Here is a 13,290-nt window from a genome sequence, read left to right as displayed (position 1 = left end):
AGGTCAAATTATAGGTCGAAAGGCCAAGTTACTAAAATACGCACGGATCGTCACAACGATTGCAGATTTGGAATCGTTGTTGAATTCCCCTTCCAAAAACACCTTTTTCGCGTTTTTCTTATGGTTGATCTGGCATGGAACGAGCCAAGGGAGTAAAGTCACGCAAGCATGGGGAGAGCATGCAAACGGCACACCGAAAGACACAAAGAAGTTGTTGGGTTTTTTTTTTCCAAATAGAACTGAATGCTTGATTAAGCACGCCCCTGAGCGACTGGTTACCAGTCCAGGGTGTAACCTGCCTTTCGCCCAGAGTGAGCTGGCATCGGGGGCTCCACCTCCCCACAAGCCTGAATAGGATCAGCGGTTTACAAAATGGACCGATCGCTAACCTGAAATGTGTGTTTTTCTAATAGCAACACTTACCAGCAGGGTGTGCAGTCCTCCAATTGTCACCTTGGGTGTTTTTTCAGCCTGAGTGCTATCAGAGAGCTTCTTCAGGTACTCTTTGACCGCTTGCTCATCCGGATAAGGTGACGATTTGGCACACGGGGCCCCACTAGACTTGGTCCCGGAGAGGTCAAAGTCTGAAGCGGGCATTTCCTCCTCAGCCAGAGATGCCGCTTGATTCTCCACACTTTGTAATTGAGAGGGGTCACTGTTGCTGACCGGTGCCGGAGACACCACTGGAGGGGGCGATGTAGACGTTTTGGAAGAAAGGGCAGGCTCTGATGGAGACATTTTAAGCACAGGATTCGCAGAAGGTGTTTTGAGCCTCTCCTCCTCCTGAGGCCGCTCGAAGCAAGGGAGGCAGTAGTGACTGTCGGAGATGATGACGTGATCCTCTTTGTCCGTCATGGTGTAGAGCAGCTGCTTACACTGCCCGCATTTGTCCGCGGGGGGCCGTCGGATGTCCTGGGGGCCCAGGCAGCGCACCAGAGCCAGGCTGTGCTTTGCCCCGCAGGCCACTTGAAGTACAAACCTGCCCGCGAGGAGCTCCACCTTTTGCGGTTTGCAGACAGGAAAAGCTGCGGCAGCGAGGCCCAGCTGGCAACCGCTGCCCCAAGCCCACGCTTCCTGCTGCGCCGAGAGTGCCAAAGTGTGCCGGTCGCCACAGGCGAGCTCCAGTACAGCTACCGTCGGCAAGGAGCCACAGTCAGAGTCGGCCAGAGCGATCGGCGTCGGGTTGGGGACGGAACTGAGGCCCGACAAACCACACTGTCCGGCAGCGTTGTCGCCCCACATGTGGACGCCGCCGTCCTCTGTCACCGCCCCGCTGTGGAAGCTTCCGGCAGCCACAGCGACAACCCGTTGCCCGCTGAGTGCGCTCTCCAAAGCGGGCGCCGCAAACTCTGCCACTTGACTCTGCTTCCACGGACAGTGTCCGAAAGTGAACACCTGACCGCCTGATTGTGCACAACAAGAACTTTAAATAAACAGGCAGCACATGCGTTTCGAACGCCGCAAACCGCACACTGCTTACCTTCCGCCAGCAAAACTCCATGATTTCTACCCAGAGCGACCTGGAGAACAGACTGGGGGAGGAGCAGTTTCTCGGGGGCCACGCAGTAAGAGTAGCCCTTCCAGATATGGAGCAGGCCTCGCCCTCCACCTCCATCATCTCCAGAGCTGCGAGATCCAGGAGCATACGCTAGTAATCGCTCAGTTCACATCATTGTGTAACTAACAGATTTTAGGAGCAGGGTTGCAAAATTCCATGTATTTTCAAAGATGGAAACTTTCCATGGGAATTAAGAGGAATTGGTGTTAACCAGAATAAACAAGGCATTTGCAAAACTGCCGGTTGGCTCTGAACAGGATATGAGGAAAAGACTTCTCAACAAAATCCTGATTTCTTGTAACACACGTATGATTCGATAAAGACTGCTTTATAGGCAAGGGGGTTCTTTTCATTTATCAGTGGGAAGCTATTGCTACTTTTTTGACAGCGGGTGCATGTTTTTGTTCTTCAATGAAAGAACAGAGTGTTCACAGACGCGTCACAATCAGATTGACGGCTAGCTGGAATTGAAAACAATGATTCAAAGTTGTTGCGTTTTTTTCCCGGTGCCGACTCTTGGAAATTGCCGCCCTGACGCACGTCATTTGGAGGTTACGAACGGCTTACTCTGTCTGCACTGTTATTGCTATGCAACACTAGCACTGAATTTCAAGTTTCGGCCAGCAGTGGGAAATAACAAAAAATACTTTGCACTCATCTATGCAGTAATGTTTGTCTTTTAAAGTCCTACAAATTAAGTTAGGTGGAGTTGAGAAGAATTTTAAGGTATCTACAATTTACTTTGGTATTGTTTTGGACAATTTTTTAAATTTAGTCCATACATCATTTCTACTCCTAATTTTGTCAAAATAAGCTTGTTTTTTTCCACCGCCACAGGTGAGGACAAGATGTATTCAAAAAAAAAAAAAAAAAAGAGGTTAAGCCAATTGAGATGTTGTAGATCTTTGGGTATTTTGTTACCCAGTTCACAACATCAGCAGAACTATGGGAAGGGAACACAATTGTATTGATAACATCAAAAGTTGAAGCAGACACTAACTAGCTCTTAAACAACAATACGCAATATGATGTTTTTCCTCTTCTAATCAGAGTGCAACGTAATTTAATAAAATTGTGAAAAGATTTTGCGAGTTGGTTTTTGTTGTTCCTTGTGTCAAATTACCAATATGGGAATTGTATATTACTGAGTGACAGAAAATATTCTTTTTGACTTTGGTCCTTAAGAACATTTCACAGTCTGCACTTTTGTTTACTTATATGTACTGGAGTTGAACCAGTACTTCTACTTTTACCAGTCGTTTTTTTCAACACAAATATCTGAAAGTCTACCTTAACCCATTTAGGCCAGGAGTGCATTACTGCGAGGAATCACACTCCTCAGCCTCCCTGGTAAGGTCTATTCAGGGGCGCTGGAGAGGAGGGCCCGTCGGGAGGTCAAATCTCGGATTCAGGAGGAGCGATGTGGTTTTCGTCCCGGCCGTGGAACACTGGACCAGCTCTACACCCTCAGCAGGGTCCTCGAGGGTGCACGGGAGTTCGCCCGACCAGTCTACAAGTGTTTTGTGGACTTAGAGAAGGCGTTCGACCGTGTCCCTCGGGGAGTTCTGTGGGGGGGTGCTTCGGGAGTACAGGGTACCGAGCCCCCTTATAAAGTGCTGTCCGGTCTCTGTACCACCAATGTCAGAGTTTGGTCCGCATTGCCGGCAGTAAATCGGATTCGTTTTCAGTGAGGATTAGACTCCGCCAAGGCTGCCCCTTGTCACCGATTCTGTTCAGAACTTTTATGGACAGAATATGTAGGCGCAGCCGAGGTGTCGAGGGGGTCCGGTTTGGTGCCCTCAGTATTGCATCCCTGCTTTTTGCGGATTATGTAGTGCTGTCAGCTTCTTCAAGCCGCGATCTCAAACTTTCACGTTTAGCGGTTCGCAGCAGAGTGTGAAGCGGTTGGAATGAAAATCAGCACCTCCAAATCTGAGACCATGGTCCTCAGTCGGAAAAGGGTGGCGTGCCCTCTCCGGGGTGCGGAGGGGTTCAAGTATCTTGGGGTCTTGTTCGCAAGTGAGGGTAGGACGGGATGGGAGATGGACAAGCGGATCGGTGCAGCATCTGCTGTGTGCGGTGTGCTCAGGCTGATCTCGGCCGCTCGGGAGGACCTCCGACCTCAAATCGGGGATACTTAACATGTTGGATTGTTTTGGCCCGACTTGGCATCGTGTGAGGTGTGCCCCGACGACAAACGAGCATGCAGCCGGTTGACAGTGACGTGCAGCCTATCAGAAAGCAAGGAGACGGGGCGGCGGGGAAGCGTCTTTTCTTTTTGTGTCATTTTTTTCCACTCAAAATAATTGACAAACTAGCGCCACCGTCAAGATGACACCCCTGCTGCCTCTAAATCCGCCATGGTTGTTTACTCCAAAGTCTGGTTAAATCTCGAGGGGTTTTGCGAGATTTTCTTCTGACATGAAAATATCGGTGAATGAATCGGTTTGTGCATGGTGTTGATCTTGCTGCGTGGCTGCACACCACACACGGTATGTTCAAAACTGTAATATGCGTGATTTTCTCGTCATGTGCGGGGGTCTCTCAAAGTCGGCCGACAATTTTAAAATCCTGCCGTGTGAACCAGGCTTCAGTTTTCCGATCTCACCTCACAATGTCTTCCTATGATTATGGTTGATGTTATCATATAGATGTTTTTGTATTGTACAAATAAATGAGGTCTCACACACTGTCACTGATTGTATGGTGCTGGTGCAATGAAAGAGGGGACAATAAAACAAAATTGGGGACTGTTTTGTATGACACCATAGTGTTCATAATTTTATGAACTATTGTGTGGTTTGGCCTTTTTAATTTAAGTCCAATTTACATTTTATATTGGATTGCAATGTTGCTGAAGCGCTCAACTGGAGACTGCAGTTGAGAATTAGCATTAGCTATAAATTTTAGATGCATCACATCAGTTGCAATCTTGTAGCTATGTTTGATTACATTTTCCCGTGTCAAATTAATATTGTATTACAGCGTTTTTTAATCATCTTTGATGACCAACAGTATAGAATAGAAACATTAACTAGGATTTTAATGCGGATGTTTTTGGTGTAGATACTGCAGGCGGCCGTGGGTGGTGGTCACATGGTGATCACAAGCCAGCAAACAGCACATAAATCCTCCTTACCCCTTCCTCTGGCTTTCCATTCGTGGCCTTTATTTCTCCATGAGCGTCTCATTAAAAAAAAGAAAGAAAGAAAAGAAAAGAAAAGAAAAATCTCCCTCGCTGCCCGTCAACCTGTCCAACACGTTGACGGTCTGTCGGGGAGAAGAAAATGGAACAAGTCAGTAGCGCTCCCAAAGCAAACACGCACTCTGACGTTAGGCAGGTGTCATCATCATCATCATCATCATCATCATCATGCTAGTAACTGGAGCCGACTGTCACTGGCGAACTCATTCAACTCAAAACGCAAGCACATACTTACGGTGGTCGTGCGAGTACCATGTCACATCGCAAAAGTGATCCTTATAAGCTCGTTTTTTTCTTCATGGTTTATGTTGAACCGGCGAGCGTTTGTGTGGCAGGTAAAAGCTAACGTGGAGGCTAGGCTAAGCTAACAGAGGCAGCAGGCAGGCAGACTCATTTGTTGACGACGCCAACAGCAAAGATCGTGTATGACGGAGACAACTCCTCTCTTAGCGGTCCGAAGATGTACTATCGGTACCACCGCTAACGGGGATAATAATTGAATCCATTTACATTTCAAAATTTAAACATAATATTGATACAGAATGTCACCATTATGTCATTATTTTTGAGGGTTAAAACCTTGACCCCCAAAACAATGGAACGCAAATTAAACGCAGAGTGATATGTCAGTTGTAACCAAAGCTGTTATCATCCAATACGGAAGCCGAAGAAACAAATATGTTGTCCCTTTGATTAATTAAAAAAAATACAATTTAAAAACTTATATTTGATTTTTGTTTTTCAACCTACCCCCAAAATCCATTCATTGAAAACCGCTGCTAAAAATTATAAATAAGTTTCCGGTGGTAAACTGGGGTAATTGGGGGGGAAAAAAAACAAATATATATATATATATATATATATATATATATATATATATATATATATATATCACGGATGTTGATGCTGAACTGTGACGCATCAACTGTGGATTTTAAGTTGTAATATCATCATTCACCACTAGATGGCAGACATTAGTTGCACTTACACTAACACTGCCCTATACGACAGCTTGAGTGGGGCCTAATTCTTTTGTGGGTTTGGAAGGATATGCAGACAAACATAGTTCGTTGGTGAAATGATTTGTAGGTCTCGAGTCCATAAGCCCAATTAGCAATTTACAAAACAACTACTTACTCAATGCGTGTTCGTTTTCTCTTTCAAGAAGGTATCCAATGTAAATAAAGACTCACACAAGTCGATTGAATTTTCTCATCAGTTTTCTTTTCCATCTGAAGTTCAGGAATCATACAATAATCAGATCTGGGCAGCTTTTCCATCCTCGCGAATGCTTCTCACCCGAGACGGCCGAGGGCAGAAAAGGGGCACGGTCTGACATGCAGCCCTCACTGCATACTGTCTTCAAAATCTAAACATAATGTGGGCTGGTCTCCTCCCTGGCTGGCCCTGCCTATGGGGCTGATCTTCTCCAGCTGGTCCCGTGCTCAGATCAGGGCATGCTGACTGAGACTTTTAACTGATTATGCGATGTGTAATTCCCATTTTGGTTTTTGGTTAACCTGTTGGCTAGTATAAAGCCACTCATATAGATTTAGATCCTTCAACGTCAATAATTTCAAAATTTTGAGTGAGTTAATTTTTGTAACCCTAGCGACAGAGCAAATGGTTGTATAGTCCACCGATATACAACTCTCGGTAAAGGCAAAAGTTCCTATAACGGCAAAACCTAAAAAGCTTCATAGAAACCATGCAAGCTGCACATTTTCCATGTGTTACGTTTCAAACTCTGCAGATAAAAGCGCATAAGTGATCCGAATTGCTTATTAAACCCAATGCACTTTTGTCTCTTATACAATATAGCTCTTTATACAGTCTCAATAACAGTAAATAGATGACAAGTTCACAAATTCATGCATAGCTCATAAATGACACCAATGACTTTGCTGTCTGTTGTTGTGTGAATGCAAATTAATCATCCCGGCACGTCAGATCATAGATCCCTCTGGTTTATTGCGACAACATTATGAGGCTCTTGCCGTGGCACTAACGGTATAAAGACAGCTGGAGTGCCAAAGATGGACCGCTTGTAAAAGAACACCATCAACAAAAGAACTCTGAACACACTCAAACGCATGTTGCCATTGAAAAACGCATAGTAAGCAATTTTGAGACAAATGCTGTAAACCCTGTAGCATCTTCATAACACATTTTGCAAATCATGAAATTATGTTAGGACACATAACGGTAAAGACATTTTGGCATTAAACGTTTTAGAAAATATATTACTTTACATTTTTTGTGGTTGTCTTTAGAAGCAATTATTACAGTTGGAATGATGACAACTACCGATAATTCAAATACTCACGTCGGTAAAATGGACTCATTTTCAAAAGGAAATTCATTGAGCAATATTATTGATCAAGTGAAATAAAATTAACCCTTTACTCTTTGCTGGAACTCCCCACACAAAGACTTGATATGAAGCAGTTGTGTAACCAGTTTTGCCGTTTACTGAGAACGCATTTTCATCCCGCAGCCTTCTGGTCTGTCTCCAGGAATCTGGGGTCCCTGTGAAAAAGCACTTCCCACCACTTCAATGCGGAAAAGATTGAGAGTGAGCACTCCGGCTTCTTTTGTAAATGAGTACACGCAGATGTTTTACAATTCCCTGCAGCTGGTGAGATCAGATGCCTTGATTCCGGGTAGCAACCTGGGCAGGAAATCACCAGACATTCCCTTTAAGATGATTACATAGGAACAGGATTTCTTTTCCTGAGAAGTCTGGATGACTAAAAAGGCAGTCATGGGTCTAACGGGTATAGTGCATTTGGTACCTTGGCCTTCAGCGGGGAGTGGACTGACCTGACTTAACGACCTTGTGTGAAGTAAACGTGGCCAACCATCTATTGACGGACTGTACATCATCGATAGCGGTTCAAAATCAATATTTATCTGATAAAAGGACGAAAATCAGTGACACGAAATCCACCATACTCACCAAGTGAACTGCATTGTTCCAGTGGTGGTGCAGTGCAAATGACATGGGGCAACGATATTGATTCTCAAGGCCCTGTGCAGATGGCACGGCTTCACGCAGAGCAGTGGTTCTCGACCTTTTTTTGGCGCATGTACCCGCGAACCTTTTTTTCATCCCGTGAATACCCGCCTTCACTCATACGTGTTGAAGGGTCTCCTGAAGTATAAAGTAGCACAACTGATCATGAAATGAAAATCATTTTTGTTTCCTTTCCTGAATTTTAACATTTAATTCTCAGGAATTGTCTTCTTTTCAACTCCAATCAAACAAAAATAAGTTGAACGTTGCCTTGAAATTAAGTGAGGACTAATCGAAATGAAGAAAACCCTGCCTATGTAATGTATAACGGCATTTACCAATAAAACTCCTTTGAACAAATCCCCTTCAAACAGGGGAACAAACCACTGATCAAGAGTAATATTCAGACCTCACTATAGCAGATTGACTTTGTTTTCATCAGTCATCCGAGTTTTAGCTAATGAGACTTGATTTGTGGCTGCTGTGATTTTGGAGCAGCTGCGCCACAGGTCGTTGAGGTTGGAAAATATGAAATGTTTCCACATATTTGCAATGTGTTTGTGTACCCCTGCTGGGAAACGCTGTACAGAGATCTGTTGACTAAAAGCTGACAGCCCCCCCAAAAAACTCATGCTTTCACACATCATGAATGGAGGTTTTGTTTTCACGCTGACCATTTTATGAACAGCGTCTCCTGAGGTGTGGTGGAGCGCCACGGCGGAGGAGAGAAGTCTTCATTACCAGACAAAGCCAGTCATTTTTCCCAATTTGCCAGGAAACGTGTTATTCAATACAAACAAAAAACAAACGTGAACCCCATCAAAAGATCAAACTCGTTCCAGCAATTTTATTCGCTTTCGCAAATGAAGAGCATCACAAAGGGCAGGATGTCAAATGGATTTCAAGACACTTGCTTGGAGTACAGAACAAAGAGCATGGAAAAAATGAATACACAAAACGTACAGATCAGATCCAGAGTGTCACAGGCCTTTGTTAGGCCACCCTACCCGCCAAGTGAAAAAGGCCAATGAATAGCCCCTTTCGCCGAAGCGTCACAAATGTCTAGTTGCGCTCGAGCGCATCTTAGCCTAATTCTACGTGACGTAGCCTTAAAAGAGATTTGCTACTAAAGTTGAGTACATGTCACTTACACTCCCAACAGATTTGACCACAGTGATCCAAAAAAAAAAAAAAGTCTTGCCCTACTTCACATAGAGCATTTCTTTCCTTTTAGCATATATAGAGCTAAGAGAAAACACAGAGTCAGTGAGAGCAGTGGGGAGAAAAGGGTAGAGTTGGAAGAACGCCCGATCCATGGCCGAGACCACCATGTACCTCCGTCGCGGGCGGGGGGCCGTCAGGGCGTGCAGCATGGCAGCGATGACCTTGTCTGCGTTGGTGAAGCCCATCTTGCACGCCGAGACAAAGTACTCGATGGCCAGCTCGATGTAGTCGCGGTTGAAGGTCTGCTTGCGCTCCTCATCGAACTTTCTCCAAATATCCGACAGGGTCTTCATCTTTACAATGTTGGTGGCTTGGCCGAAGTTACCCGGCTGAACGATGCTGACCTGAGAGGGGAAACAAGGTTCGCGTTGAAAAGTTTGTCTTGGCGCAAAGGGACAGCCGCATACATGAAGACAAACTCACTGAGTGGCCAGTGATTGCAGGGTAGCAAATGTTTGGTTTTGTCAGGCCTCCTAAAAACATGTTTTCCTTCTCGCCTACAGTGGCAAAGCAGTCGTTGGCCATTTCCTAAACTGCCGTCAGTCCTTTTTGATGATTCGCCAGTACCGGAAACCACAACGCCAGCCACGCTGCCTCAAACATCCACGGAAGCCCCGAGAATGTGCTTTCACAGGTGACACACTTGTACACTTGTTTTGGGCTGCAAACGACTGTCATGTTGTCCCTTGCAGAGAGGCCTCTGCTCTTCGACGGCAGCAGCGCGTTTGGCCTCTTCCTGGCGCAAATTCATTTGCATATTTTCTAATACGTTGTAAGCAATTACCGAAACGTTCCTACACGCCACGCGGCTGATTAGTAGAGGGCAGACGGCTCCTCTAGCTCCGTGCTTTGTCCTGCACTGGCCATTTTTTTCTTCCATTTGTCTTGAGCTACTACTTCTAACAACAAATGGGGCGGCCGCTTGGTCTCAGGCGTTGACTTTTTTTTTTTTTTTTTTTTTTTCCTCTCAGACGTATTCGTCTTAGCACCGCGTGCACCGCAGCGTGAAGTGTACGGAACGAATACAAAAAGCGTTACACCCCTAGTAACAACCAATCACAGCTCACCTGTCTTCTGAAGCCCAGCCACGATTGGTTGTGAGCTGAAACCTGAGTTTTATTGCCAAGAATTTTTGGGGGTCGACTTGCCCTTTAATGAAGCGAGGAATGAGCCAGGTCGTGTAGCCGTTCTCTTTGCAAAGTTGCATTTTGAATCTTTGGCCTGATTTGACTCGTTCAGTTCAGTATTAATACAGTGGATCTGGTGAGATTTTTTTTTTGTTTTTGTTTTTTTTTTGGAAGCTTCTTTCACTGCCTGTTCACCACAAAAGCGCCGCAAAGAGAAATGGAAAACCAATGTTAATTCACGCCGGTTTTATACAGCATTAGCGCACCAAAGACGAGCCTTTGTGGAAATGCGATGGCTTGCACATACATCATTCTTCCCTCAACGTCGCATGATTTGACTGCGGTTTTGTTTTCGTGAAAGTACCTTCACACCAAAGCTGTCCATTTCCACCCGTAAGCAGTCAGCAAAGGCTTCCAGCCCTCGCTTGGACACGCTGTAGCTCCCCATGTTCGGGCAGTTGAAGAACGAGAAGATGCTCGACACAAAGACCATCCGGCCTGCCGCAGTCGGGAGCGACAATAAATGAGCCAAGGGCGCCGTGACTAGAATGCCAGGGACGTGTCAAAGCCGGGTTTGCACCGTACCTTTTGCCGCACGCACCAAGGGCAGGAAGGCCACCGAGATCCTGATGCAGCCAAAGAGGTTGATGTCCACCATGTGGCGGAAGTCTTCAATCGTGCTCCACTCGATCTCGGCCCAGTCTGAGACGCCGGCGTTGTTCACCACTGCCCACAGGCCTGCGGACAAGCAGAGACTCTGTTCGCTCAAAAGCATCATGAGCAGCCGCGCTCTCGGAGCACCTCTTTGATGATGCGCTCCCTTGACCAACGTGTGACCAGAAATAACGCGGTTTTCTCTTCTCACCTTTATGCGGCAGATTGTCCTTGACAATCCTCTTTGCCTGCTGCACGTCCTCGTCACTGGTGACGTCCAGTTTGAGGATTTTCAAATTGGCGGAGCTCTCTCTGGCCAGGTTCTGGGCACCCATTCCATGTGGAAACAAACAACCGGCGAAGACCACAAAGCCCCTGTGGTCCAAGCACCGAGCCAGCTCGTAGCCAAAGCCGCTGTCGCAGCCCGTTATCAGCACGGCCGAGCCGGGACCATCCTTAGGGGGACTGGAGTGACGGCGGGAAAAAAGTTTCCCGAAGGCGAGGAGCAGGACGGCCAAGATGGGGACGATGGCCAGGAGTTGGTAAGTGGATAAGGAGGCGTTCATGTCGGCCAGGCGTCTGTGAGTCACTCTCTGCCGTCAAGCCCGGCAGCTGCTGCTTTATACTGATGTGAAAGTTATGATGACACCATTTTGTTCAGGTCTGCATGTGACTTCAATGCCTCAATTGACACCAGACTTCATTTAATTGCTGTGGCATGTCCAATCAGACCAGCGCGCTGGAACACCCCACTCAACACACCTCTCAAGTACATCATCATCATCATCATCACCATCATCATCATCATCACCGTCATCATCGTCCTATTTTGCCATTTTCTTTTCCAAAGTTGTGGGCGTATTGTCAAAGCAATCTCACCGCTTCATGCTTAAAAACCAGAACAAAACATGTCGCTCATTCGTAGCACGAGTGCTTTCACAGTAAAAACATGTTTCAATTCATACATGAGAAAAAGACCAGAAACTACAGCAAAATTGTTACCGTCTGATTGTGCCATTTGGAGGCATCCGTGTGCTTTTCAACGACCACAGATACAAATCTAGAAAGATTGACATATAAAATGATCAAATAAAGTGAACGCAGTATATAAAGCCCACTCCCTGCTCTCTGTACCACCTTCTAAAAGGCAGACAACTAAGCAATGCATTTGACATCGAATAAGACGTAAACCAACACATTGACCCAACGTGCATTGTTCGAGAAAAGACCACTTGACAACAACATTCTTACCTCAACTTGGATCGTTTGCTGCTTATTTTCAGCAGCACTAGGCTTTCATATTAGCACGCGCTTATCGTCGCTGTCCTGTGAAAAACACCCCATTCTCATACAAAAAATGAAAAAAAAATACACACAAGAGTTTTTCACAGGAGAGCGAAATTCTCGCTGCAATCAAAAAGGAGAGTGGCAGGTCTACTGTGTGACCGACCACCTGTAACATTTCCTAGCTTGAAAAAAAAAACCCTTCACTTAACACCTACCTAGCAACACGACTGCACCACAAACGCAGCAAAAAAAGCACCGACAATCAGATGGTGATTGATGCATCCAACAGTTTGGCTTTCAGCGACAGGTGCTTCACAAGTGTGCCCACTCAAGCGGCAGGTCAACGAGCTCCCGAGAAGCACCTGTGGCACGATTTCTACCTTCTGAACCAGGGGCCAGTTTACCAAAGCAGGGCAGCTAAGAGCTCTGAGCAGCCCTCACTGGCAAGACAACAAAACATTTCATGAGTCACAAATAGACCACGCACCTCAGAGTTTGGAGTTTTCGCTAAAGCTGCTTTGTGAAACGGACCGCTGGATGTTTCACCTCTGTTGATAATCATGTGTTGTAGCGAGTGGTAGAAGATGAGAAATGTGCCACATACCCTTGTTAAAGCAAGGACCACTTTACCAATTCACTTGAGCGAGCTACGGGCAGCACTGCAATCAGTGCGCACATTAGCCAATGTGCTCACCGCTCACGAACAGGTGGGACAGGTGAGGTGGCTCAAACTATTGAAGCAAACGGGGCTGCATTGGATTTTTGCTGTTAAACTATTACATTTCAGCCATGCAAGTACTGTATGTTTTTTTGAGGGAGTGCTTCTTTCTCCTGAAAGGTCAGAGTCTATTCTTTCATTTGGCTTCTTTGAAGTAAAAGTACTCGGAACAACATTCTGTGGGCCTTGGGGGGGAAAAAAACAAAACACAGGCACTCCAGTTGTGGTCAGTGCAAATGGCTGGCATTTCATGATTTAATGTGCTCTAGAAATAAAATTGAGTTGCATTATCGGATCACAAGTGATTCGACTTCACTCCAAAGAGTTCTAAGCCAAAGGTTCCCGAACTTGATAAATGTTGAAATATTTTGAAAAGCTTTTATGTAGAGGGACAGAGAGGTACTGTAAGCCTTAAGTATCGTGTCATTTGAATTTGATTCCATCATGCCTCTGAGTCATCATTCAGGGCAAGGGGAGTTTGAGCACAGTATTAAAGGCTTA

The 13,290-nt window shown here is 45.7% G+C and overlaps 2 protein-coding genes across 9 annotated transcripts in view; both read right to left on the bottom strand.

Annotated features, from left to right (window-relative positions):
- Positions 1-5,182, bottom strand: part of als2b (alsin Rho guanine nucleotide exchange factor ALS2 b) — a 28,801-nt gene extending 23,619 nt beyond the window's left edge. For all 4 annotated transcript variants that reach the window (XM_086041163.1, XM_086041173.1, XM_086041182.1 and 1 more), the window contains exons 1-4: positions 4,999-5,182; positions 4,698-4,828; positions 1,481-1,626; positions 424-1,403 (exon numbers count right to left, since the gene is read on the bottom strand). In XM_086041163.1, the coding sequence (XP_085897289.1) occupies positions 424-1,403; positions 1,481-1,626; positions 4,698-4,717 (1,146 nt within the window). In that variant the 5' untranslated portion in view covers positions 4,718-4,828; positions 4,999-5,182. The remainder of the gene's footprint in view (positions 1-423; positions 1,404-1,480; positions 1,627-4,697; positions 4,829-4,998) is intronic.
- Positions 5,183-8,602: 3,420 nt separating this feature from the next.
- LOC147154100 (D-beta-hydroxybutyrate dehydrogenase, mitochondrial-like) lies at positions 8,603-13,240 on the bottom strand. 5 transcript variants are annotated; one of them, XM_086041152.1, is made up of 6 exons: positions 12,036-12,280; positions 11,787-11,844; positions 10,996-11,409; positions 10,716-10,868; positions 10,495-10,628; positions 8,603-9,347 (listed from the first exon to the last, which is right to left on the bottom strand). In XM_086041152.1, the coding sequence occupies exons 3-6, from the start codon at positions 11,348-11,350 to the stop codon at positions 8,982-8,984; spliced, it is 1,008 nt and encodes a 335-aa protein (XP_085897278.1). In that variant the 5' UTR covers positions 11,351-11,409; positions 11,787-11,844; positions 12,036-12,280; the 3' UTR covers positions 8,603-8,981. The 5 variants fall into 5 exon arrangements, with proteins under 5 accessions (XP_085897278.1, XP_085897270.1, XP_085897243.1 ...); XM_086041144.1 differs by lacking the exons at positions 11,787-11,844; positions 12,036-12,280 and adding an exon at positions 12,559-13,240; XM_086041117.1 differs by lacking the exons at positions 11,787-11,844; positions 12,036-12,280 and adding an exon at positions 12,287-12,526.
- Positions 13,241-13,290: the final 50 nt, after the last annotated feature.

This window comes from Filicampus tigris, chromosome 1 (assembly GCF_054856515.1).
Source record: "Filicampus tigris isolate MCC_2025a chromosome 1, RoL_Ftig_1.0, whole genome shotgun sequence".
Classification (NCBI taxonomy): domain Eukaryota; kingdom Metazoa; phylum Chordata; class Actinopteri; order Syngnathiformes; family Syngnathidae; genus Filicampus; species Filicampus tigris.
Note: the sequence above shows the minus strand (reverse complement) of the source record. Positions and strands in the feature narration are given on the sequence as shown.

Bases quoted from the DNA above. Each gene is read 5' to 3' on its own strand.
- LOC147154100 (XM_086041144.1), bottom strand. From the start codon at position 11,350: ATGAACGCCTCCTTATCCACTTACCAACTCCTGGCCATCGTCCCCATC. The intron at 10,869-10,995 runs GTGAGAAGAGAA...GCTTGTCCGCAG, and splicing joins GGACAATCTGCCGCATAAAG to GCCTGTGGGCAGTGGTGAAC. The intron at 9,348-10,494 runs GTACTTTCACGA...TTCCCCTCTCAG, and splicing joins TGGACAGCTTTGGTGTGAAG to GTCAGCATCGTTCAGCCGGG.